The 27,597-nt window shown below is 46.8% G+C and overlaps 1 protein-coding gene across 6 annotated transcripts in view; it reads left to right on the top strand.

The window, feature by feature from the left end:
- The window catches only part of SPEG (striated muscle enriched protein kinase), a 110,251-nt gene that overhangs the window by 10,499 nt on the left and 72,155 nt on the right, over positions 1 to 27,597 (top strand). For 2 of the 6 annotated variants that reach the window (XM_082237159.1, XM_082237163.1), the window contains exons 2-3: positions 23,597 to 23,686; positions 25,909 to 26,083. In XM_082237159.1, the coding sequence (XP_082093285.1) occupies positions 23,597 to 23,686; positions 25,909 to 26,083 (265 nt within the window). Of the gene's footprint in view, positions 1 to 15,810; positions 15,998 to 19,061; positions 19,102 to 20,841; positions 21,070 to 23,596; positions 23,687 to 25,908; positions 26,252 to 27,597 lie in introns of those variants that run through there. The other 4 variants (XM_082237161.1, XM_082237162.1, XM_082237160.1 and 1 more) reach the window with 4 other exon arrangements.

The raw sequence follows: 27,597 nt of genomic DNA, 5'->3' as shown, positions 1-27,597 counted from the left end.
ACTCTGCTAAAGAATGGAAAGACCAAAAGGGGAGTGACCCATGTCTAATCTGCAATGGGTGGAACAAGACTAAGTGCCAGTAAAACTACCTGGGCAGCCTATTTATGTTGTCCCCCTCCAGGAATGTGGTGAGTCCTCAGATCCTCGGCTTTGAGTTCTCCACACCTGCTTGTTCTGAGGCTTTGACATGAATCACTCACCCACTCTCTCTGCAACAAGAGAGCTGCTAATTGTGAGGAGAAAGTTGAGATTTGCAGGTTTCTGAAAAGGTAGGTCTATTCTATGATAGGCATGGTGTGCTTTTCTAAGCAGAGACCCCCTCAATTGCTTGGGGGCAATTAACACCAGAAAAATGAAAACAATTGAATAATCCAGTCTAATTAGTGTTTTGGTCAAAAGTAAGGTGCTGATACAGATCATGATAAAAGTGTTGTAGGCGCCAGCACAAAATGACTGCCAGAAGCAGGGGGGCAGGGGAGTGGCAGCCTTCACAGAAAAGCATTGAGTTTAATCCAGTGTAGGTCATGCCTTCTCTAGGGCAAACTGAGACAGTGGGCCTCTCTCTTCAGAAGGTAATGTAGATTGACCATGTGAAAAAGAGAACAGGACAGTGGCACTCTTTAACATTTAACTTGTCAATCAAGCCCTCAAGGAGCTACAATTCCGCACACCCTTAGCAAACTACAGTTCCCAGGATTCTTTGGGGGAAAGCTATGTTCTTGAAATGTGTATTGAATGTGCTTTAAATGTATGGTGTGGCTCTGCCTGAGTTCACCCTGTTCCCTTGCTGACAAATAACCCCCACCAAACTGTCACTAGAGAATTAAAAGAGAAAATTGGAGGGGTACGAGGTGACAAACTTTCCTTTTCCACCAGAAGGGCTTATCTAACAGAACAGTAAAGCTAAAGGTAAAGGGACCCCTGACCATTAGGTCCAGTCGTGACCGACTCTGGGGTTGCGGCGCTCATCTCGCTTTATTGGCCGAGGGAGCCGGCATACAGCTTCCAGGTCATGTGGCCAGCATGACTAAGCTGCTTCTGGCGAACCAGAGCAGCGCATGGAAACACTGTTTACCTTCCCGCCGGAGCGGTACCTATTTATCTACTTGCACTTTGGCATGCTTTTGAACTGCCAGGTTGGCAGAACAGTAGATCTCAGTAAATGTGTACCCCAATGGGTGTGTGTTTGTGCATGACCAGGATGTAGGGATCGGGGAGAACATGTGTTTATGTGTGGATATCCTGGCATATGTGCACTGTAATTTTGTGCAAGAGTGAGCAAGTTGTGTGTGCATGTGTTGAAGAAAGGATTAGGTACAATGAAAAAGAGGTGGTGGGTTTGTTGCCGTTTCTGTTACCAAATTTGTGTGTGTGAAAATTCCCATATGTAACATCCTCTGCGCTAGAGGCCATGTTTCCTAATCCTAAATGTGTATGGGTTTGTTATAATTATTTAATAGCGAAAGATGCCATATATGCTATTTCACATCTCATTGCAGACTGTATTCCAGTGTTGACCCATGCTGGCAGTCTCTACATTCTTCTCAGTTGTTATTTTTTATTATTTTTTTTTAGTACCCAGGACTAGCTGCCTAGACAGGAGATTAGGGTTAGCTCTTCTTTGATCTGCTTTTCCATGCTACAAACACAGATAGGCTTCCCACACGCCTTAGATTATCATTGATCCTCTCTGCACCTGCTGTGCTTGATCACTTTTCTTTGTTTCATATGGTTCATACTGTTAAATGCCAACTCAGCCTCTGAGCAGTAAGAGACTCCAGGAGTTCCACCACTTATCCAGTGTTCAGTTTCCATGGAATGAAGGTCAACTGCGGTGTTTTTAGGCTATATGGTTTGATTTGCACGTAAGTGCAACCCGAGCATAAGATGGAGGAGCTCACAGCATTCACACTTGCTTCTCAATTAGTTACAGCTCTGAATCCAACACAGAGCAAAAACATGTCTCTCTCTGCCTCCAGCTCCCAGCTCAGCTCTCACACATTTCTCTGGCTTTTGTTCTTCTTTGTTTATGGCACTTACCTTGACAAAGGAACTGCTTTGGCAAGCTTGCTCTTATACATTCCACCAAATCCCCACACCCAGATCCCAAGATTTGGAAGGAGCCCAGACCGATCCCCCAAACTCCTCATAATATGATTCATTATGTGTTCCCAGCATTGTCCCTACTGATATAATCGGCTCGATTTTGCTTTTGTTGACTAACCAGCATCAGGATGTTTTTCTAGACTGGATGCTCAAAAGTGTCAAAACTCCCCTTGTGGAGACCTCTACTAATAACATGCTGACTTTGATCGAAGGTGGGCAGGAGTATGTATGGGCAAACTATACATACGCCCCTGCTGCAGATGTAGCCTCACTTCTAATGCCCCACAGGTGTTGCATGTCATGCTGTGTTGAAACAGTTTGCTTTCCTTCTTCTTCCCTGAGAGAAAGGAAGCTCCAATCACAATTGGGTGGTATTTAGCCTGCTTCACAGGTTTGATGTGAGGATAAAATGGGATAACTCCAAGGTTTCCATTCTCTTTCTTTTAAAAAAAGAAATCAACTTATTACCAAGATGCCCAAGGAAATGACATAACAAGAGTGATGATAGATAGATGATAGATAGATAGATAGATAGATAGATTGATTGATTGATTGATTGATTGATGTAGACAGACACACACATACACACACCCCTTCCCTCTGAGTTTTGTAGACTATATTAAAATCTGCTATTTTTTCCCATCCTAGATATCCGCAAATTAAAAACAGCAATTTAAATCCTAAACACTTTGGGGAAAGAGTCTGGGTTATAAGGGACTTAGCCCCAGCATTTTGCATTGTGCCCTGTATCTTCTGCCTCTTCCTCCTCTTTTAAAAAGCCAGCGATTCATGTTTTCACTTTGCTTACAGGGAAGCTGGGTGTACTGCAAAGCACAATGTTGGGGATGCCTGAGCAGACATATAAATTAGCACATGCAAGTGTTAATGCAAATTTGTGTCCTGGGCCTGTGTCCTAAGTCCTGCTTAGGACTGCTGAAATACAAATGCAAAGATGTGGCTAATAAACTAAATAGTTCCAAAGTGATGCAAAGGTTTCGGATCTATCAAGATTCATAGTTCAAAAGGCACAACCTCTTTCCAAACAAGTCACTGACAGGACTTCTATTGTACAGATGTGCATGACTGCCAGGGAGCTATTAACGTAGCTGGAGAACAGGGTTCGGATAGCCTGCTTATTGCACCCTATTGGACACTGAACCCATTTGAGTTCCCACCCTATCAGTTAAGGATCTAATAGCACGGTTGCACCTCAAGACCAAGACAGTCAAAAAGCATGTGTTTTACATTATTGCTCTTTCTCTGCTTTTATAACGTCTTCATGCCATAGTGCAACCCCCATTTCTCCTCCTCATCAGAAGCACAAGCGGATAAGTGGACTAAAATCCGGCATAAGTGGTAGTCAAAATGGTCTCCTTGCCCTCCAGATGTGTCAAACTGAGTGACTTTGGCGCTGTCCAACTGGAAGCATCCCTGGGCCAAGAACAACCCCTCCACATGCTGCCGGGGGGAGGGGGCGGCACGTCCCAAATGCATTGCTAGTCCCAGTTTCTGTGTGACGGCTCTGTCTGTTGCAGCTGTCCAGTCAGTCAGCCTCTCGCTTGGGGTTTGGTGGCTATTTTTGCGACGGAATGTGCCAGCCCCTCAGATTCTAGCGGGGCAGCCAGAGCTTGTGTTACACACCAGGCAGAGGGCAAGTGCCAGGCCCACAAGGGGAGTAAATATAGTGCTTACACTAGAACATTGCACTGAACCCTCCTCAGGCATCTAGGCTTTTCTCTGAGTGTTGCCGTCTCATGCCTGAGAACATGGCCGCCTTCTTCTCTCTCCCCACTCCCACTGGCTCCTGACATGTTTCACCACCTTCAGGGCAAGGGGGGGGGGAGAGACGAGGAAGGGTGTCCACCAAACACACCCAATGAAGCTGGCAATACTCACCCAGAGCCAGATATTATTATTATTATCATTAGTCAACTTTCACACAAGTCTCAAGGCGACTTACAAACATACAATAAAAACAATTCAGTGCACTTTGAATGGGATTTCAATCACATGTTGGCAAATCCAGGTTGCACAATTCTAGTTGATTGAGAGGCCTTGACCCAGAAATCCGCTTGCCCTAAAGATAAGACTTTTTCCATCAGGAAAATTGTGGGGGAAAGCCCCGGAAAGTGTTGTGTATCCCTTGTTTTGATACAGAGTTGCCTAACCTCCCTGCAAACAAATTTTAATGAATGTTTATTAAATGGCCAACATTGCCTAATATGCCTGCAAACAAATCAGGATGTATGCTCAATAAACAGGTTGTCTGAAAGTGCCTTTAAAATGGTTTTTAAAACTATGCAAAAGGCATAGATAAGTTTAAAAACAATGCAAAATGAACACCTTAGGCCGAGAACTTTTCATGAAAACGCTGTGCAGTCAATTGACAGGGAAAATAAAGTTACATCTCTTGAGTTTCTGAATAGGAGAATCTGGAGAGATTTTGAATAGCAGGCAGGGAAAGTGAGAGCTGAATGAGATTCTTGTTATAACTAATTATACTCAGAGCATTTCAGAAGTGCAGCACAGCACTCTGGGGATAATCTTTCCCATTCTGCTCTCCAACTCCAAGGTTAGAAAGGTTTTGGTGCTTTGCTTCCTGGGAGTGGAAAAAAAGGCTTCCTCTCTGGCTCAGAAAAGAAAAATATTGGGGCTTGTAGTTCTGGTTCACAAAGCATATTAGAAGCAGAGCAACCAGATGTGGAAGAGGAAGGTGCTCCTGCACCTTTAGTAGTTGTGTAGAAGAGGAAAATTCAGCAGCACCAGTCAGGGTGCAGGAGCCCTGTCCTATTTTCCCATCCAGGGCCAGTCCAAGACATTTTGCTGCCTAAGGCAAAGGACAAGATGGTTCCAACTGCCCATTCACAGCTGACATAGCAGCCTGGCATTGAATTCTACCTCAGCACTGGTGATGAGAGACTGTCCTTCACTGCTCCTGAGAGCAACAGGCTAGTTTCTGGGCAATGGGGTACACCACATGGCATACATACAGCTTAGCCCTCCAGCATCTTGCCATCATTCTCCCCACTCTCTCAGCATCCACTGCCTGAAATGGCTGCTTTTCTCAGCCTAATGGCAGGGCAGGCACTGCTTCCCAATGGCCACTCTGCTCAGAGGTGGAACTTTCAAATAAGCCCCAGGACTTGAATTGGAGGTGGGGATTGTCCAGAGGCCCTCTGAGTACCTCCAGGGAAGAGAACAACTGCTAGGAAAGGAAGCTGCAAATGGTCCCTTCATCTGAAATGACACTTCAGAAGGGCAATATGAGGTCAGGGGCAAGACTCCAACCCTGGGAGGAGGAACAAGGTCCTTGCAGCCAGACATTTTGACTAGCTAACAAAGCAAGTCAAAATTTGCCGACTGGGGTCGCCCCTACAAAGGTAGCAGAAATGAGTTGGGGGCATTGAAAATCTATTGACAGGAAAGCAAATATCACTTCAAGCTGCTCCATGCTTATATTCCATACGTAACCAGTGCGGCATATCTGTTGTGATTCTACATTAGTCCAAAAAGAGAGGAAAAACTACAGAATGTGGAATTGATTCCCTTTACTAAGGAAAACCTTCCCTCAGCCTTGGGTCAGATTCAACAAAGGAGGACAGGGTCCCTGCACCTTTAATAATTGTGCAGAAGAGAGAATTCAGTAGATGTAAGCTTCCACGACAAACCATGGCCACTGAAATTTCATCTATACCACTATTTAGGGGGGTTGCTGTATTGTACCATGATATGCAGCACCAACTCAAAGTAGCTTTGATCCTGAATGTATGGAACTGCCAGTACTGTGCTCTCAGGATGGGGGTGGATGGCTGGCATGACCACCTTTTAGGGCTGGGCAGGTCCCACTTGGCCTGGATAGTTAAATGCTCCCTAACAAAGAAAAGGAAAAAATGGCTCTGCACACAGAAAATATGTTTGTTTGTTTGGGAAGCAGGCTATAGGCTGAGCAATTCTCTCCAGTATTTTCCTTCTCAATGTGCAAAAATTGAAGTATTTTAACAGGAGGTAGTGAGTTATTAAACATGTGATTTCTCCACTTGCACCCTGTATGTTCCTGGAAAAAGAGAGAGAAAAGATTTACCATTGATTATGCCGAAATCAAATGTATAAATTGGCCCCAACACAAACCCCATGGCAGTAGTTTGTGGCAGAGGCTGGCTGCGTATGCTCAGGCAGCAATCAGCGCTCCTGCTGGTTTGATTGAGTGAGAGCACTTAGCTTCACATTCAAAATTAATGAATTTTTTAAAAGCCTTTAAAAGCCATTCAGAACTTTGTGTGTGTGGCCTCTGGTAGCTTGAACTGTTTTGTAAGTTGCAGCCTTGCATCTGATGAAATTGGTCTTGGTTATGGAATAATAGATGTAGGCCATAATAGATGTAGGCTGGGCACACAGCAAAGAGGACAGGCTGCCTTCACCTTTGTGCATAAAAATCTAGCTGAAATTCACTCTTCTACACAGTAATTAATGCTGGGAAATCTTGCCCATTCGTTCACCTGGCCACCCTGTGAGATGTATTGGTCTTTAGTGTGTTGAAAGACAGTTTGTTTAGAATGTGTAGTCTTATGTGCACTTTGGCTAATCTTCTGGTTCTAGTGTTTTGTGGTTGGTTTGCATATTATATTAAACCATAGTCTAAAACAAACTATTGTTTTATGGGAATAAGGAGCATGATGGTGCATACTGTTCAGAAGCTTCCACGGAGCTCCTTCCCTGCTGTTACTGCTGCAAAGCCATGAATGAAACAGGCCAGAGTCTGCTTTTTTGTGTCGTCTGAACCCAGGCTCATGGTTTGTTTCTCTCCAAACAAACATAAGTGGTAACCAAGGTTTGTTCTTCACTTAATGACAGTTGTTTGTTTGGGAGAAACAAACCACGAGCCCAGGTTTGGACGAGGTGATGAGCCATATTGTGACTTGTTTCATTCATGGTGTGGCAGCAGCTGGAATGGGAGAGTAGCACCAAGGGAACTTCTGAGCATCATGTACCAGCATGCTGCTCTTTCACATTAAAATTATGGTTCATTTTAAGGTTGCCTCTTGTGCAGGTGTTTGTGGCTGGAGATCATTAGTAAATGATACATGCTGGTATCAGGGCTGTCCAATTTCCCCACCCCTTGTGATTTTTTAACTGCTGCATGGCAGCCAGTAAACCAGCAGGTGAAACTTTTTACCTGAAGGGATTGAGCTTTTACTAGCTGAAATTCTACCTGCCTGCAGCTGCTAAAGCAGGGATGGGGAGTCCCCACAACAGCTGGAGGGCTTCAAGTTCCCACCCCCGTGTTAAAAGCTCAGGAGCTCTGCCAGAATAAACACACACAGAGGTGAGCATTAGTTGGCACACTCCATCACCTTGTTCTTGTAAAAGCAGCAGGATAGCAGGCTGTTTCTTATAGGCTTGTCTGTTGAACGAAATCTGGTGCCTCCCGGTATTTTTTGTACTTCTACTGTGCTAATGGCTTTCACCTTTTGTTCAGCTTGCGCATATACATGTGTTATGCATGGAGCTTATGCCTTTCTGGGACTCTGGCTCACTCCTACGCTTCAGTGTTTGACAGATGCAAATATGTACACTTTCTTTTACATTACGCAAACCATGAATGAAGCAGCAAGCAAGTGGCATGAGCACCTAGGCGGTTCTGGGGATGCTGCATGCGCTGCATGCTGAGGAATTTTGGGTACCTTTTCATAATAACATAACCATTTTTGCATTTTCACAGCGGTATTCAGACCTTAACACCATAGGCTGTGATTGGAGCAGGAGGTACATTTCAAGGCACACTGTTCATTGTAGGTACACATTTGGTAAATGTACACTAGGCATTATTTATATATAGTCTTTAAGTGCAGATAGGAAGTATGCAGACACTTTGCTACACGTGAGGCTTGGGACTCAAAGAGACTCTCCCTTAATGATTGTTGTTGTTATGTCATTTATTGATTTATATACTTCTTATATTCCAAAATGGCTTCTAAGTGGTTTACAGCTATAAACTCAATACATAATTAAAATGCACAATAGCAAAGCCATTGGGGGTATTAAAGCTTCCCCAGTTAAAATATAGAATAAAACAAAAAATTGAAAACATAACAGTTAAAAAGAGTTAAAACAATAAAGTCAGGAGCTTGCCGCAGCTCCCCTTCCATGTTATTGTTAAACTGCGGCTGGGAAAATGCCAGGCCAGGCCCGTGTCCCTTGAAGGTCATGGCACTGCAGGGAGGAGAAGAGACTGTGCTGTGAATGACACAGCCTATCTTAAGCAACTTAGCCTTGTGGACAGACACCCAGAGAGCTAAACAAGGGGGGTCAGGTTGCAGTTTGGTAGCTCCCTTCTCCCCTCAAGGCTTCCTAGGCGCAAAGCTGGTGATGTCATAGTCAGCACCCTGGCCGGATCTTTCTCCCCAAGGTGGAGGCCTGGGTACAAGGTGGGACAGGCCACAGCCAGTCTGGGGTCCTTGCCATGATGATGATATCAAAGGAAATCCTGGTGAAGGGAATGTTCTCCTCGACACTAGTGCTTTCTGCATTAGGCCCTTTTAAAATTCCTGTCAGCTTAGAAAATGTCAGCTGCTTCCTTTTTTAAATGAAAAAACCATGTTCCCCAAAATGTGGAAGGGTGGAGGAAATGAATATCTGCATCCTGTGCACGAATGTGTGAAATATACAGCAAATGTTCCAACTGTTCTTATTTATCAAGAGCAATCTCTGTTTTCAAGTCCCTGGTAAATCGTTGTCACTATTTTGACTGTTTCGGGAGACTGAGGGATGATTCCCCCCCCCCCTTAAGAATTGAATAAAGGGGTTTGTGACTAACAGGTTTATTATGGCACCAGCCTTCATGGATCGGAGCCCACATTTGACAGCTGTATAAAATATCTACGGGTATAGACGGGGGGTGGGGGAGGTGTCTTGTGAACAGCACAACAGCGGGGTAATAAAATACAAAAAGTACAATCTATGTAAAGCTTAAATTATGCAAAATGACCACATTCACAACAGCCATGACTGGCGATAATTCCATCATCATAGCCGAAGAATAAAAATGTAGTCCATGTACGTTGGCCTACTTTCCATTCTGTAGGGTTCAGCTCTCCTCAGGTCACTGAAGGTTAAGCTCTGGCTACATACACACTCTACATTTAAGGCACATGACTTTCTCCAAAGAATCCTGCCCATATACTTGGGGCTGCCCTTGAAGACGACTCAGAAACTTGAGTTGGTCCACAGTGCAGCAGCCAGATGCTGGCTGGGGTTCCTTCCAGATGCTGTGTTTTAAAACAGCTGCATTGGTTGCTGGTTCATTTCCAGGCCCGCTTCAAGGTGCTAAAGTTGATGTTGAAAGCCCTAAATGACTCAGGCTCCAAATAATCTGATATCAACTGTTACAGCTTTTGCACCCGTAGATCCTGGGGTTTGATTAAAAAACCCAAAGTGGTTCCAGAAAGTCTGGCATCTGCCCACCCCTACTCTAGGGGGAAGGAGTGCCATTGATGGGGTGCCACCACAGATAAGGCCCTTCCCCACATCACTACCCCATGCGCTATGCTTGGTGATGGGATCATGAAGAGGGCTTCCTCTGCAGGCTGCAGCTAATAAAGGAGAGTTTTAAGTGTTTGGGAACAAAGTCATTCAGGGATTTGTAAGTGAGTGACAAAAACCTTGAACTGATCCCAATAGCATATTGGCAAACCAGTGCAGTTTGCACAGGACCACTCACAAAAGTAGCAGCCACCTTCCACGCTAGCTGCAGGTAGTCGTGCATGGAATGTGTTGCAGCCATCTAAATATGAGGTTACCAGAGCACAGGTAACTGTTGCTGAGCTATTCTAATCCAGGAATGCTGGAATGGTGCTGGAATGCTGACTGAGCATTGAGGGAGGAACAAAACTGGGGAGATGAGAAATGGAATGGCTGGAATGCCAAACAAGAAAATCTCCAGGCTGCACCATTTTGTTGTACTTGTTAACCCACAAAATGCCAGTGCGCTTATTTCTTTGCTCACCCAGCCTCCGCAACCGGGTAGCAAATGTGTCCGGATGTGCTGCTGCTATTCTATAAATTCAACCAGACTTATTCTGAAACTTAATATTTCATTCCAACCTCTTTCAGTTTTCAAAACTATTTCTGGTTACATACTACAGCATATAAAATCTTCTGGCTGGTTTAGTTTCTGATTTTCTGTGGCTTCTCTTTACTGGATAACCTGGAATCTTTCTTTTTTCTTTGGTGTTCTATATAACGTTGCTCCCTTTGGTGCTGCATTGTGGTTATTGTTGTGGGAGGGGTTCTTTTGTCGAATTTGTGATGTTGCATAACCTGCAAGAAGAAAAGCGATCAAATGAAAATAAAATGAGGAACTATTTATAGTCAGTAAACTCTTACAATTGGGAAACTGTTATGTTCAGTTTCTGAAGCTCATGCTCTGCTTCAAAAACCAGTACCAGGAAGGTGTTTTCAGGGTCCAGCAAGTCAATGTGTAATGGGGGGAGCACGGCGGGGGGGCTGTGAGAAGAGAGGTGTTAGTAGGCGCTCCTGCCTTCCTCTGTGAAAGACTGGGTAGTACATAACAGGGCAAATGAGGGTTGCTTGGATCTGAGACTGCGCCCATATTGACGTCTGTGTGGAATCGAAGTGAGCAAGGAGTAGCACAGAGAGGAACTAATGGGGTCTAGACAAACATTGATCATTTGGCTTTATCCCCTTTCCAATTAGTCTGAAAGTGTTGCGTCTTCAGCCCCACTGAGCATTCTCTTGACGGTAGTTTCATCCAGCCCACATTTCTCTTGTGAACATATAAAAATGTCTTATGCAAATGCCCCCCTAAAAGCTTTTCAGCCTGCACCGTTGCTTTCGCCTTCTCCAGTATACTAACCGCCCACAGTTGGGGAAAAACAATGAGTGGGAAAAGGATTAGTTTTGCGGATGTTTTCTTTTTAACAAGTCCGTAGGGATTCCACTGTATGTTATGCTATCTCCTTCCACCCCTATTGCTCCTTAAGAATGCTTCTAGCATCAAGACTCTGGCCCAAAAGCAACCCAACATGAAGATTTCTGAGACATTTACTGTTATCTTTAAAAGGCAGCAGCAACTGCAAATTTAGCTTCCCAGAAAAGAAAAATCACCCACAACCTTGCCTAACTAGAAGGTCAGTGAGCATTGCTGCCCCTGGCATTTCCTGGTTTCCTTTAGTTTGGGATGAACTTGAGTTGGGTATCAATCCACTTGCTAGATTTGTGTGAGTGTGTGCCCAATTTTTTGCAGTTCTTTTTATTTTTAATAAACCAAAATTGGCCCAGGCATCTGCTGTCATTGTGCAGATGACAGCTTCATTGAATAATAATTTGGGTGCATGGTAGTGGTGGGGGCAGATGGAGAAATAAACCAGGTCATGATGTGTACAGCAATTTTAAAATGCTACTTCGAACGCAAAGGGTGGGAAGGGGGAACCAACTGCTGTGTTTTAAGCTGCTAATTTGTATATGCCTTGAGCCTAATGAGAAGGAAGCTGGCAGGCAGTGCCCCCCCCCCGGTCTGGCTGTAGGTAAGGAGGCAAGCAGGTGGGGGCTGGCTGAGAGCAGACTGAGGTCGGTGGGGCAGTGCCCCATCTGCCCTAATAGAGCAGACACCACTGGGAATGCACTTGGATTTAGAGGCTTCGCCAGCTCATAAATGACCTCTTTTTAAAAGGGTCACTTTCAGACCTCGGAGTGGATCCATTGTTAATGGACCAGTTATGAATTGGACCCTGGGGAGCCTATGCAGCCATTGGTTTCCCCCACCTCTGCTTATTCCCATTTCTAGCTTCAGAAATGCACGTTTTATACGAATTGCCTCCTGCGTTCTTCCATGAAATATTTTTAAAGAAATGCATATCCATTTAAATTATGGTATTTTTTCCTAGCTTTGCATCTCTCTATATAAATGAACATATGCAAAATGTATGCAAATCTGCCCCTCCTTTCTCTATTTTTTGTGATGTAATTCCACTCTTTTGGCGTTTGCAGAGCTGAAATTCCCTCTTCAGTGCAACTATTAAAGGTGCAGGAGTTCTGTCCTCTCTTTTTCTGGTGCTAGAAAGGCTAAGAAAGTATGTTTTTAGCTAGATCTTGGCCTATCTTATATCTTGCCAACATGACACCTTCAGATAGGGATCCCATGTGTCCAGGCTCTGGACTGATGTGAAATAACTATTCCTTCTTTTCTTTTGGAAAGTACAAATTTCTTTTCATTCCCTGTGAGGACTGCACAATCAGCTTATCAAAAGCTTGAAGCTGTCGCTGTCTGTCTGCACAAAAGTATCTGAAACGAGGAAGATATGTTTACCCCCCTGTGTGAAATGACGCAGTCAGCCCTCAGATTCTCATATCCCACAGAGTAAGGCCTTGTTTATATTTTCAAGTAGAATTTCCACCTTAAGTGTGCACCGTTTGATCCATTTCAAACTAATGTTCCTTTTCTTTATCTGCTAGTATCCAATTCACACTATTTTTTTTTTTTTTTTTACTGATGATAGGAACCATGTTGTGTGACTATGTGCAGCAGGCATATTGTTTCATGCAGACTGCCACTCGCTCCATGCAATTTCAAACCCCCACATCTAATTATGGCCTGCTTTGGTCCTGCAAATCTACAAGAATATTTATTTATATGAAGCTCCCAGAATTTCTTAGTAAGGCCATCCCCTGCCGTCGGGCTTATGAGACCCAGTGTGGTATAGTGATTAGAGTGCTGGACAAGGACCACGGAGACCAGGGTTCAAATTCCCACTCAGCCATGAAGCCTAATTCACAGGGTTGTCGTGAAGATAAAATGGGGAGGAGGAAGAATATGCACATCACCACCGCCTCTCTTTAAAGCAAATACATCTAAGTGGATCCATTTTTGGAAGCAGCCTTTCACACACTTGCAACATGCTAAATATGTAACTGAGGGCACACATTAGATGTGTGTAAAGAATACATTTGAGGGTGGAAGTGGTCTATGCACATTGCCTTGCCTTCAATAGTGCAAACAACAAAGAGTCTTGAGGCATCTTAAAGACTACGGTAACTTTTGTAGGCTTCTTGTAGACTATTGTCCACTTCGTCAGATGCAGGACTCTTTGCTGTTTTTGAAATGTTGAGACAAAGAGAGAGAGTCATTTAAGGGAAAAGTAAGTTGGTTGGTAGGCTAGAGGGACAACGAGGGAGAATGAGATGAAGGTGACACTTGAGTATACAGTACTCATAAGAGAGTTGATAGTTGTTAGATAAGCTAGAGTGGACACACTGGCCACATTCACACCATTCATTTAAAAGCACAATATAACACTGCAAACATCTATGGTTCCCCCCCCCCCAAGAATCCTATGAACTGTAATCTTTTAAGAGTGCTGAGTGTTAAGGGACACCTCCCCACACACTCCCACAATCCCCAGATTTCCATGGGAAGAAGGATTGATTGTTTAACCACTTTGGGATAAGCCATCGCTCAGTGATCCATTCCTTGCACAGACAGATCACAGGTTCAGCATCTCCAGGGTGAGCTAGGAAAGAAACCTTGGAGAGCGGCTGTTAGCCCATGCAAGCAATTGACGAATGGTCTGATTCAGCACAAGGCATGACAACCAGAGATTCAATCTCCTCATTCAGGGGAGCTCACAGGTTGGGTATTGCCATTCTGTACTGCTTGTAAGCTTATAAACTTCTCATCTGGAGTCTGCCATTGCACAAGGCAAAATGCTGACCAAGGTGAACCAGCATGAAGTAGTCTGAGTCAGCATGGTGATCCTTCTGCAACAATCCTGAAGTGCTCCCATTTCTCCCTAAGTTTATGCATCTTATGCTGGAGTTAGAGTGTCCTGATTTGACCTTCTTTGCACTGCTTGAGCTGAGCGGCTGTGTTGGTAAAGCCTATCGCTGGAAAGAGGGTCAGGAGTGTCGTCAGAGTTCTGTGTGGTTCTGCTGGGCCCCCAAAGAGGTTGCACGAAGTACCCTCTATGGTGGGATCTTGGTCAGCTATGTTTGGTTCACCATTTCTGTTTGGAGGGATTGCTAGGAATGAATGGTTTGGTAGATATGAGGAGTACAAATGACTGAAAGTGGAGATGATTCAAGGTGTGGAAATTTTGGGCAGGAGGCAGTGAGAGGAGGCATTGTTTGTGAAGCTGGTAGCCTTATATTAGCTGCAATCTGATAGTTAGCCTCTAACCCACACAATGGCAAACTAAAGGCAAGGGGCTGTGTACAGCCCCCAGCCCCATTTTATGTGCTCCCCACCCCATGTCTCCTGAAACTGTCACTCTTCCACTCCATCACAGATGCAATCTTCCTATTCGTTTCCTTCTTATCTTTCCTGGATTGTTAAAGGGTCAGTATTTTATTTGATAAATGTACTTGCTTTCTCCCCTTGTTGCATACCTTGGAGGAAAGAAGGTTTCTCTTACCCCTTCCAGATGTCAAAGAACAAATTTGTAGTCTTCTGTTCTATGTATCAAACCTTGTGGGGTTTACTTCTGCACAAACCTGCACAGGATTGGGCATTTTAATTTGAGGTAGCCATTGTGAAAATTGAAAAGGGTGTTTTCTTGATTCTGGAGTAGATAATCCCAAACACCTTTGTCTCTGGCTCATGAGGGCTCCAACTGATGACCCCTCCACCAAGGGAATGCAGCCCTTGCCCGCAACCTGCTTTAGCCCTTCTACCCATAAGTATTGTGTGCGTGTGTGCGCGCACGCGCATTGCACACAAACACACCTTCCTGGTCTTTCCCACTTAACCTAAATTGAGCAGGAGTTTTGCTTCTTCTGTGTTGTTCTGTGCTGCACCTAGAGCAAAACTCTTACTACACCCACCCACAAAACGGGGAAGCGTAGTCCTGCTCAGGGTAGTGGGCAGTGTAGTGTGTTTGCATGTGAATGTCACGCTGTGTACTGGCAGATTTTATCCATGGATGGAGAAGGGAGAGAGGGGATGTTGAACCTCACAACTTCAGACAGGAGGAAACAAGGACTGCCTTGTAGAACAGAGGAAAACTGCATCTGGTCCACCATCCTGCTTTTAACACTGGTTATCTAGATGTCTGTGGGAAGCTCTCAAGCAGGGCAGGAACAAGGCAACAGCCTTTCCTTGTTACCTGTCCCTCGCCCCCCCCCTTCCTCACTGGGGGTATGCTGCCTTTGAACGTGGAGGTTCTCTTTAGGTACCGTGGGAAACTCCTGTCGAGAGACGCCTCCCTCTGCAAGGGGCTTTCCTCAGGGCGCTCTTGGGATGCAGCCGGGAAGCACCGGGGCCGTGCCGATGCCCACTAGACGGGACCCACGTCCCGACGCCGAGCCCTGGCTTTGCACCGCGGCGCCCTTTCGCCCGTCCCTGCCTCGATCCTTCCCACGAGGCCACCTCGCCATCTTCCAAGATGGGCAGAAACCCTCGCCTACCTCCAAGCCCTCCATGGCAACCGCGGATTGATGGGCGCTGTCGAGGGTGGCTCTGGGAGGGGTAAGCTCTCCACCCCGCCAGGCTTAGAGGGGAGGCAGCTCCTCTGCGGGGTGGGGGGCCACCCCCTCTCATTTCTCCCCCCCAGCTCCTCCCTCCAACCCCTCCCTCCCTCCGGCCCCTCCTTCCTCCCCCCCCCACCTCCCCGCCTGCGCTGTCATTGTCTCGGGCGGGCGGGCGGCGGGCGAGGCTCCGGGCTGGCTGGCAGCTCTGCCAGCGCAGGCGAGGCAACGAGCGGAGAGAGGCCGGCGCCCGCTTCCAGCGGAGGGATGCTCCTTCTGCCCCGGCCGCCCCTGCGCTCCGAGCCCGGCCCCGCCGCATCGCGCTGACCGCCGGGGGGTGGGGTGGGGTGGAGGGCGCCCAGGAGGCGACGGAGGGGCGGAGATGAAGAAGATCTGGGTGAAGAAGCGTCTCCAGGTAACGGGTCCGGGCGTGGGACGGGGGGAGGGGAGGGGCGGAGTGCCCAGCAGGCATCATCAGGGCGTTGTGGGCGCCGGAGGGGAAACTGAGGACGCGCACCCCTCGCGGAGCCCCACCCGGCTTTCCCGGAGTAGGATTCCCCGCCGCTGGTCTCGGGATGTGTGCCACCTTGTTGCCGGGGTGGGGTTGGCCACGCCAGGGTGGTGGTTGTAGATCGGTGGTCCTCTGCGCTCACCTTCCAAGCCCCTGGGCTCGAGGTGATGATGAGCAAGGTGCTGTCTGGGGCTTTTAAGAAATGCCCGGGATGGGATGGGGGGCGATTAAAAGAGCCGTGCCTCTTCTTCCCCTAAGATGCCCGAGGCGATGGATCCTGGGGGGTCGTGGCTCTTTTTACTCTCCATCCCCAAGCCCGGTGGCCACGGAGGCTGAGCGCCTCTGCGTCATGATCTGGCACTGCGCGTCAGCACCTGGCAGGAGCGCAGCTCCTCGTGGCCTGGACGTCACTCGGGGGCCTCCAAGCAGGGATGATAGAAAGGGGGGGGGAGGCTCCACGGTTCAACTAATAGGGGGAAGGGAATAATTCACAGCAGGCATAGCTAGGGCATGTCATCACCCCACCACTGCCTGCTCCAGTAATAACGTACCCCACCACTTTCCCACCCCATCCCACCCTACCCCTCCAGCGCTGATCTTCCAGCCAGGATGCCCCACCAGCTTCCCTCTCTGCAGGGGAGGGACTGGGAAGCAAGGGCACCAGATGAAATAAGGAGGGGGGCGGGGGTTGTCATCGTTCCTGCTTGGTATCTGTCCAGAAGCATCTGTCTGGGCATCCTTGGAAACAGGATGCTTGATCTTTGATCAGGTGGCTCAAGGCTCTCCTCCTCTGTTTCTACAGAGGCCTGCGGCCTTGGCAGCCTGAGGGGAGATGAGCTTTCTAGACCTGAGGACAGGGATGCCAGTCTCTCACTTCTGCAGAGCAGAGAGCTGTTGCATCCCAAGCCAGGCAGGCAGGAAATAGACTGACACACATGGCGGAGTGGGGAGCATACAGCCATCCAAAGCATCTCTCCCTCTCCTCCTATATGCAGTTAAGAATGGAGAGCGGCAGAGAAAGAAGGACCCTGCCTGGTAAAGAAGGCTGGAGTCCAGTTAGGCCGTACACCATAGTCAGGGCTATTGTATCCCCATTCATTGCCAAGGCAACAAATCCCCATTGCTAAGAAGGGATTTGCCTCCTGGCAGCCTCCAGCTGCAACACCTTTCTTACTTGGTACTTACCTCTTTGTCCAAATGCCATTTCCCCTTTTTCCTACCATCCTAGTGCAACTCATATTGAGCAGGATGTCCAGCAAGGTGGCCACCTTAAATTTTGGGCTGCTTGTGCTATTGGCCACGGAGCAGGGATGCACTTTGCCTGCCTAGATGCCTCTTTGCCCAACGTGCCACAGTAGGAAGCTGCTGGGTATGTGATCCTGGAGCCAGGGCTTGCCCATTGCCATGTGCCCGACAGGGGGGATGCCAGCCAGGTATCCATTACTGCTGTTTTATTGCATTTCCGTTTTCTTAATGGGGGAATTATCCACCAACAGCATAGCTAATCTATTCATACATCTTTCTGGCCTGGCACATGGGCTGCCCGCCAGCGCCAGTCTTGTTTGGGCAAGCTGGCTTGGCTGGAATACAAATCCACCTGGATCAGTTGTTGGGAGCATTTGTTTCTTCTGGCTGGAGTTTATGCCTCTGATACCTCCCACCTCAATGATGTCCAGTACAAAAGAGAAAAGGCCAAACTGGGTGGGGTGGGTGTGTACATCACCCTCTCTCTTGTGCCAGCACCCTGCATCACCACATCTCTTACTTATCACAGAATGATCCTGTCACCTCCATTTATTGCTGCACAAGGTGTTTCACCTCACTATTAGCATTGTGGAAATCTAGCTGGAAGAGCAAATTTTCTGGGAGATGGGACAGCAGGAAATCTGGGAGTGAGGAGTGGGTGACATTGTGCATCAGATGCTCTCTGTGTGTGCGCACACGTATCAGCTTACACACATACACATGTGCATCTGTTTCACTGGTCCTGAATTCAGAGAGCCGTCCTTCCCTGATGGACGGTATGATTGGCCTGTTCTTGGGCAACCTGTCACCTAGGAATCCAGTTGTAGCTGGATGCATGTGCCAGGAATGATTTCCCAGGTGGATCCCGTAAGTCTTGATTGCTGCTCGGAAACACATAGAAGAGCATGATGGAGACGAGAGAGTGAGCAGAGGGGGAAGCCATTGCCAGTGGCAGCACTTCAGCCTGTTACTGTTAGGTTGCTATGCCTCCGTGTGCCTGCGCATTTGGGGCAACTGGACTGGATCTTCATCTGTGATGAAATGCACAAGATGTGCCTCTTCTGAGGGGACTCACCAAATGCTGCAGACTCCCAGCTGCTCAGGGCTCACCAGAGGGCAGCAAGATGAGAATTTAAACAGTGGAACGCTTATCTTTGGGTTAGGGGCAATCTCTCTGAGGATTTCCTCCCAGCCTCTTCTTTCTTCTGATCTGCCTGGATCACCACAAGCACTCAGGCTCCTGTGCTTCTGACTTTTCCCGACTCTTGGTGGAGCCGGCAGCACATGGCCTTGGGTCACACCCACGTCATATGTTTAATGTATATTGCTTCCTCCAGAGACTCCTGAAATCTGCAGTCTACCTCTCAGAGTGCTACAGTTCCCAGTACCCTGATCAAACTACAGTTCCCAGGAGCCATGCACACTAATTGTATGATGTGGATGTGACCATTGTGCTTGGCTCTGGTGGATCCCATGCCTTGCAAGGCTTGGTGTAGATGGTACAGTAGGGGGCTGATACACTTTTTGCCCTGGTAGCAAGTTCAGAAGTAGGCGGAAGGCCTTTCCCCTGAAGCCTTTCCCCTGGTCTCCTGCTGGGGTTCTCGTCTCTGTGGTGACTGATGACTATATCCCATGAGCACTGCCCCGTCACCATATTTCCACTATCTCCCTCTCTCCATCTCAATCGGAGGTAATGCTTTTTCCTTTTCTTTTTCCTTTGCAGAAAGGTGGCCACTCGCGGCGTTTTGGGCGCTTCACGCATGGTGCGTTGTATTACTTCTGCCCCTTCCTGCCTGAGGCTTTCCTGATATGTTGAGGGCTGGTGGGGGAGGAGGGAAGACAACAGGCAAATAGAAAAAGGCTCTAGCTGGGGTTGAGGGGGGTATGACTAACCTATCCCAGGTGTGGGGAACCTTTGGCCCTACAGACGTGCTGAAGTACAGCTCCTGTTATCAATGGCGTAGGGCTGATGGGAGTTGAATTCAGCTGCATCTGGCGGGCCAAAGATTCCCTACACCTGTCCATAGCAACCTCCTCCTGCACCCACTTAGCTGATAGAAGTTAGAGCTCAGTTTGTAGACCTTGGGAGCCGTACATATTCTACAAAGGCAAAGGTTCCTGTTCCGTTAACAAGTGACATTTTACAGGTATAGTTTCTCCTACAAGGTTGCAATGATGGGAGAAACTACACCTTCGCAAAGTTGACCTGTCTCAGATCTATACAAGGGATAGAAGCCCTGCCCTTTTCAGAATAAGGAGGCAACATTGCCAAAAGGGGGGGATCCAAAGGGAAGCTGTACACTGTGATACGGTGGCATGTTGTGTGTGTTTTATATAAAGAAGGACCAAAAGACAGATATTTCAGACAGTTTGAATTGCTTTGTGCAGAATCACATTTATGACATTTATGACATTTGGATTACCCTGTCTCAGCTGAATCCTATCTCTTGCTCACACACGCAGCCTCTTGACTCCTCCCTTTATGTTTGAGCAAACAAGCTCGCTACTTAAAGCATTGTTTCCTATTTTGTCCAAACCAGGAAACAATGATTACCAGCTTTGGAACAAGTCAGGATATTAAACCATAGTTTGAAGTTGGTTTAATCACCTGCATTGTTCTGAAGCTAGAAACTTGATGCCACCCATTGGTAATATATTTAGGACAGGCAAGATGATGTCCATATAGAATTCCCTAGGATGGTACATAGTGCTGGTCCGTAACTTAGGTGGCTTTAAGATGCATTCAATAAATTCAGAGAGGGTAGGCCTATCTGTTGCCATTAACTATAATAACTAAATATAAAACGTGCTTGTTCAGAGGCAGTGTATCTTTTATTAGCAGATGCTAGGGACAAAATACAGAGGTTGGCCCTCAGGTTAATGTCCTGATTGTGAGTTTGCTGGGGGTGGGTGGTGGAAGGGGGGGGGATTTGTGGTTAGCTACCATTTGGAAACCGTAAATGCTGGAGTAGGTGGCTTTTGATCTGATCCTGCAAGTTAAGCTCTATATAGTCACATAATAGGGGGCTTTTGTTGCCACCCAGCAAGGTTTCCTTTGATCAGCTGGCACTTCAGTTGCTGTGACGTATAGGTGGAGGCTGCAGCTTGGGGGAAAGGGAATGAGAGGGTCGTGGCTTGGGGGAGTGGAGAAGATACTACTGGTGCTGGGCGTTTTGAACCCGGGTCTTGAAACACGTGGGGATTATTCAAGAAATGGCTGTTGCAACCCCACCCACCCCAGCCCAAGTTTTTTATTTTGTTTCCTGCTAGATTTCACTCCCCAGGCAGGTCCTTATGAGTTTCAATGGTGAGCGGTACCTTCTACCATTTACCGTATTTTTTGCACCATAACACTCACTTTTTTCCTCCTAAAAAGTAAGGGGAAATGTCTGTGCGTGTTATGGAGGGAATGCCCACGGGTGGCATGCATACAGATTTTCCTCCTCTAAAAACTACGTGCGTGTTATGGTCGGGTGCGTGTTATAGAGCGAAAAATACGGTAGGTTATGTCCGTATGCCTTGCCTTCTTGTCCACTTTCCCTGCTCATGCATTCTCCCAAATTTCAATGGGTTTCATGGGCCAGAGGCTATAAATCCCCTCTTCCATCACATGTTGGAATATCTGAGGGCCTGGGCTGATTTGGGCGGTAACGCTTTGTTGACGTGTGTCTCTCTTTCTTGCTGCCCCTATGGAAGCGAAGTTTTCCGCTCCTGCAGAAAGCAAAGTTACGGTAGGAAATTGTGCTGCCTCATGCTTTTCTCTTCCCAAGCTGCGTTTCATCCCACACCCCCTCCCCACCTGCCCTCCTGGCTGTCTCCATGCCTCCTCTTCATCCTGCTGTTGCTGCTTTCTTCCTTTGCGGGGCTCATCCTATTCTAGCAGAATTTGGTGGGCATCCTTTTGCTTCTCTGTATGACTGGCCTGAGCATCTTCCCTTCCCACGCTGCTGCCAGCCCTTCCCTGCACTACTAGTACATAGCGGAAGGTTCTCTCTGTCTCTCCACGCAAATCTTGCTATTATGGGCTGACTCGATTTCCCATGGAGATGGACATGCAACGCTGTACATGGATCCCCTCCTGCCCCCAACATTCTCTCTTTTTAACCGAAAGCAAACTTTGAGGAGGTACGGTTGTGGGAGCAGCTTGACACATTCCCTTCCAGCTATTATTCTGCTCAAATAAAAATAAAATAAATCTCACACACGCACCAGCACTTCAAGTCCTCTCCCCAAAAGGAGCAGGGCTCTCAAAGGCCCAATTTTTTTGTTTGACTTCCGTTCACCTGGCATGGCTGTGTTGTTGGCCTTTCTTCAACCTGCCAGTCAATTTGCTGCCACACTGATCTGTCAAGCATCACTCACAACTCTCCCTGTGGTTTTCTTAGCTGTGGGGTAAAGGCTCCTATGGAGAGCTGCAGCTGCCAGAAAAATGAGCTTCTTTCTGTCTCTGTCTCTCTCTCTCTCCCTTCCCTTCCCTTCCCTTCCCTTCCCTTTCCTTTCCTTTCCTTTCCTTTCCTTTCCTTTCTTTATGGAGGAGCCACCATGCCCAAGAGGGGCAGACTCCTGGGCTCTCAGTATTTGACTCCAACGACTTACTAATTTATGTATATTTTTATCCAGTCCTTCTTTGGGGATGTGCAATCCAGGCTGTACTTGGGAGCAATCTGTCATGCTTCCATGGGATGTCTCTGAGGTTGCTGTTGAACCAAGGGGGGCAGAATGATAACCTACATGTTAATATGTAGTGGCATGTAACTTTTTCAGATTTCAGGAGGCTGTAATTGGCCGTAAAGGAATGGTGGCTTGGGAAGGCTTAAGGTATTCCCAACAGCGTGTTTTCCCACTCAGATTAGTTCCCATTAAACTACTCTTTCCACCTGCAGGGAAGAAGCTACAGCCCCCCTCCCATATCTTTCTCCCTGTGGAGAGGAAAGCAGCAGGGGGAGGGGAAAGGCAATTATAAGCAGAAAAATGGCTGCCGGGAAAAAGCACCTCCTTCCCACCCACAGGTCTTCTGATCCAGATTGCAGCCTGACATTCATTTTTTAAAAGAGAAAATATGTCTATAATATGAAGTTTTGCCATGAAAGCCCATTTTCCCTTGCAAAGTGTGGCTTCTGAGGCAGTAATTTGCATCTAAGAAAATGCAAGAAGAAAGGGAGGGGACACCCCCCCCTTTCCACTTGCCTCTTCCAATGTTCAGGGCCCTTGTTTACCTAGCAGACAAAGTTCTGGAATTCCGCAGAGGTAGAATCACAGAGATACAAATCATCTCCTCCCTTGGGCTCTTTTCAAGGGAGAAGGAATGGGTCTTCCAGGCTTCCTTATTTGCAGCTTTGGTATTTGTTTTCCTCTAGGCACTATGGTAGCCCTGAGTATCTAGATCCTGAGAGGATGGCAAATTATTGAGAGTTGAAACCTGCACTGCAAGGATGCCACTGGTTTTGCAAGGCCCTGGATAATCTGCATATGTTCTTGCACATGGCTGTGTCAACAGTTTGCCATTTGATGCCTTTCCTTGAGTATGGTAGACTCCAGGTCATTGCTGTTGGGCATATTGCAAATTAGGGGAGCCCTGAAAGAAAATGGAAACTCTACAAAGAGAATGCTTCTTAGAATCAGATTAATTTCATTGTATTTAGTGACCAGCCATCATGTCTTTCATTACATTCAGAGCATTCAAAATGATCTGTGATAAGCCTTAGCCCAAAATAAAACCACACTAATGTATAAAATGACCTAGAATGCCACAAATACAACCCTAAAACAAATATTGTTCAATGCCTTTCCAATGCTACAACAATAAAACTGTGAGCATAACAGAGCCCTGCTCCAGGATTCTCTAAAACTGGGCATTGACGGTGGTTTAAGAGCATTTCTGCTGGAGCAGCACATCTGACACCATTTTGTATGTTTTTCCTCTGTGCCCCCCATACGTTAGTAAACACTTATGATAAAAGAATCACCAGAAATATAGACAATTATTTCTAATAATGAGTAATTATTTTATGCAATTCAATTTTTATATTGTACCTTCTCTTCATAACACCAATAAAGGAGTCAATTTTGTCACAATCCAGCCACCCCTTTACTGAGAGCTGAATTTTCAAGATCTTACTTGGGACTTCTGAGTCTCGCGAGATCTGTTTGTGATTCTGCCATACAGTTTTGATGGATGGGTACAAGCACCCAAGGCGAAGGTGTGGACTGACCTGTTGATCAAGGTCCTCCCTCACCTTGTCCTTTCTCTTGCTTCAGACTCGGAGACGGGAGAAGATGATGCCAGCAGCACACAGGTGACCCAACGCAGCCAGCTCCAGGATGAGACCACCTATAGCTCCCCAACAGGTGAGGAGAAGAAGGCAGGTGAATGGAGAGGTTTGGCAAGCACTCTGAGCAGAATGGGCATGGAACTATATTTCAAGCCAAAGATGTTGCGGCTGGCGCCCCAGCAATCCTGCCCCCAAATCCCCTCATAATCCTGAGACTGTAGCCTCCCTGCTGCCTGGCCCTTTCTGTTGTTTTTTTTATAATAATATTTATTAGTTTTCCAACAAATTGAACACAACACTACAAAAAACCAAAAAAGGAAAAACATACAATAATACAATACAATACAAAAAACAACTGCAAAACACTAACATACAACTAACAAAACAAAACAAAAACCATTTAAAACACAGTCCAATTTCAATATCTTATCTTTCTTTCACTAATTTCCACGACCTCCTCACACCTCCCTTTTTGTATTCCACTTCTATTAATTATTTCAGCAATTCCTTTCCATCTTCCTCTGTTTTCTATCCTATCCTTGCCTGGCCCTTTCTGAGGCAAGAGTGGTATGTCACATATACCATGCCAACACAAATAGCCCCACTCCCCCGTGATTTGTTCACCATGAATCCTATGAGCAGGGTCTTCTTCTGTCCCTGAGTGTCCAGCTTTTTTGGATCATTGGCCAAAGAGTTTAACTCTCTCTTCAGGGTTCCTTTTTGCAGACAGCTACCATTGGAGCATGAGAATTACTGCTCCCCGGAGACATAGCCAACCTGACATCACCTTTTCCTGGAAGAAGGGCACATATTAACCGACGCAGAACATTAATTTAATAAAGAGGGCAACTTTATATCGGAGGAGGACTCAGCAAAGCATAAAGGTCATTAGATTCCACAGAAATAAAACTGAAAAATCGCAGCCTTTAACTATAGCCTCCTCATGCTGGGTTCCTTCAGTACACGGTCACTTCAGACGGTGCTCATGCACCTTCCACAGAATGACTAGGCAAATGGGGCAGGGGGAGATAGAGCCCTTGGTTGATCATGCATCCCAGTTAGCAAATTGTGCTTAATGGGGGCTGTATTCTGAATTGAGCAACAGTTGGAATCTTTAATGAGCAGGGTTTAAGTGTCAATGTGCATATATATATATAATCGTTCTGCATAACGTTATATTGTATAAAAAAGCCAGTCACACTCCCAGGTGACAAAGAAACAGAACTCAGGATGGAGCTGTGCACATGTTTATGCAGATAGGAGCAAGCTGGATTCTCAGAAGTCAGCAGTGTGGGGAGTCAGGTTTATTTCCCTGAGAGCACCTACCTAAGCAGGTGAATAGTTTCCATTCATTCTTTTGAGTAAATGTATGAGATTATTCCCCATGCACTTTTCACTGTTATCAACCTTCTTTGGCTTTCCAACCTCAGTTTTTCATTGGGCAACTTTTAGCCACCTGTTTGCCTTTCCACATTCTCCTTTAGTTTAAATCGTTCTTTCCTCTCGAAGTGTCTCTTTAAAAAAAATTGCAGTCCTATTCTCTCACATTCTTTTTACTGAACAAAAAAACAGGTCCCAGTTTTCTGTCACAAAAGAGGTTTCCCATTGTTTTGATCATCCCGGTGCCTCTTTTGGGGTGGTTCCGGGGACAACAACACAAGGCATAAGCTCCCATTTTCAGTTTGGGCAACTTTATACCCAGTGAACTTGTCTTCAGTGCCTGGCACAGAGCACTGCGGTTCTGGCCTTCCATCGCTGCTCTTCCTTCAGTAGGTAGTCTTGGGTAAGCTAGTCTCTAAAAAGTTGGGGGAACAATGATCTACCTTGCAAAGCAGGATAAACAAGTCAATGATTGCAATGCACTGTGCATGTTAAAAGAGCTACATGAATATTCATTTATATCATTGCAATAAGAAATTGTTCGTCTCTCCTTCCTTCACTGCAAATGCCTGACCTTGTGTGTTGCATAATTGTGTTTCCCTTCACTCTGGCCGCATCATCTTGGTGGCTGAGTTATTAAGTGACCAACCTGGCCTTGTCTTCTTTTCCTTCTTCGCCCCTCTTCTTTGTCCTTTCCAGCTGAGAGAAAAATGCTTATTCTTAGCCCTCAAGAACACGGCCTGACGCTAACCCATGATATATGCAGTGGCACTGCACGCTCCAAGAAACCGATACTTTACAGCCTCCTAAATTAAACAATATCGATAGAATCTCGGGTTACCAGGCCCCGATCTGATGCAAGGGAGATGGAGGGCTTCCCAGGCCCCTCGATCAGTTCATGTCTCTCTTTCCTTGCAGGGGAGTCGGACACGCTGGTGGATGCCTCCATGAAGACCACGCCGACCTCAGTGCCAGGCCTGTCCCAGACAGATGAGCACTCCAACTGGTCAGGGAGCCAGACCACGGTGTTGGAGAAGGACCCAGAGGCTGGCCCCACGGTGAGGGGACCCTACCTGCACCCCAGCATTCCAAGGCAAGCACCTGCCGAGGCCCGGCACCTGGGGGTGGAGCCGCTGGTGCGGGCATCACGGGCGGAGCTGATTGGTGTGGCCCCGGGGTCCGAGGACAGCCTGTCTCTGGGGAGCGACCCCTACGGCAGTGCCTTCAGCCTGTACCGGGGCCGTGCCCTCTCCTTGCACGTGTAAGTAGCCGTGGGGCCGTGGAGTGGGGTGCAAGGGCCATTATGCTGGGACCATCTCTTCCCCCCTACTCTCCAGTCATAATCCCTCGCTGAACCCTCAACCTCTTAAGTCATTGATTCCGAGGCACCACGAAACTTTCCCGAGCCCCATCATCACTGTCCCGATCCCTGATGTCATGGCACCCTCCATCCACAGCCCCCGCTGCACTCTCTATACCCTCTGAAGCCACCCACACTATCCTGCCATTGTCTCTCCTACTGCTTCCTCTGCTGCAGTATCTTCCCCCTCCCCATCGCCTCCTGCCTTCGCGCTCCTAAAATGTTGCTATGAGGACAATGGGCTGCATAGGTAGGTATCTGCTGCTGGCCCAGGCTTCCCACTCCCTAATGAGCATAGAGAGCAGAGTCTCCATAGTTCCTCCCCTCCCCAGGGTTTGCTGTCTTCCTTTGGCCTGGAGCTGACCCTGTTTCGCATAAAGCCAATGGCATTAGTAATAGGCCCTCCAACACCAAACTCTGAGAGATGCCCATTTAATTGGGGCATCAATTGCGGCACTTAAAAAAACAACCCAAGCACAGTGAGCTGCACTCACTCTTTTGACGCATGGCAATATTATTTAAATTGATAGTAAAATAATGCCTATATCACCTTTCATTTCAAAAGGAATACCAGTCCTGGTATGGGCTAGCGAAGAAATTGCCATGACCAAGCGAGTCATTTAAGCCCTCCAAATCCTGGATAACCTGGATAACCCAAATCCAAATTTATGACTTATGGGTGCAACTGAGCTAATATTAAGTACTTCTGAGTTCCATTTACTTCAAGGGAAGATTAAGCACCTGCTTAAAACAAATCCTTTTGAGATTAGTGGAACATAAAAGTGCTGTACTGAGGCTTGATTGCGCTTTATGTAAATTAGCCAAACCGAGACAGGACCATTGGATAGGAAATTGCCGTTTCATCTGAATGTTTGATTTCACCCACACAGAGACGAGACCCCCATAGCTGGCTTGGTGTAGGTAAAGGTGGAGACAGTCACAAGAGGTTGTGATTGTCATATAGACAGGGGCCTATACCGTTCCCACCAAGGCCTAGATTAATGGGGAGAAATAGGAGGGTTTCGATGCCACCATCTGCATTTGGGGATTTTAGTTTAGAAAAGTAAAGTAAAGGGAGCGCATCATTCAGGAATATATAATTATGCATGGTGTAGAGTAAGTGGATACAAATATTTTTTTCCTCTAGCTGACTACTGTGGAGACAGAATGCTGGACTAGATAGGCCATTGGTCTGGCCCAGCTGGGGTCTTCATATGTTCTTATATTCACCTATTTCTGAGGTCAGT

The sequence above is a fragment of the Podarcis vaucheri genome (assembly GCF_965113315.1).
Source record: "Podarcis vaucheri genome assembly, chromosome: 1".
Taxonomy (NCBI): domain Eukaryota; kingdom Metazoa; phylum Chordata; class Lepidosauria; order Squamata; family Lacertidae; genus Podarcis; species Podarcis vaucheri.
The sequence above is the reverse complement of the archived record's forward strand: the minus strand, read 5'-3'. Positions and strand labels throughout refer to the sequence as shown.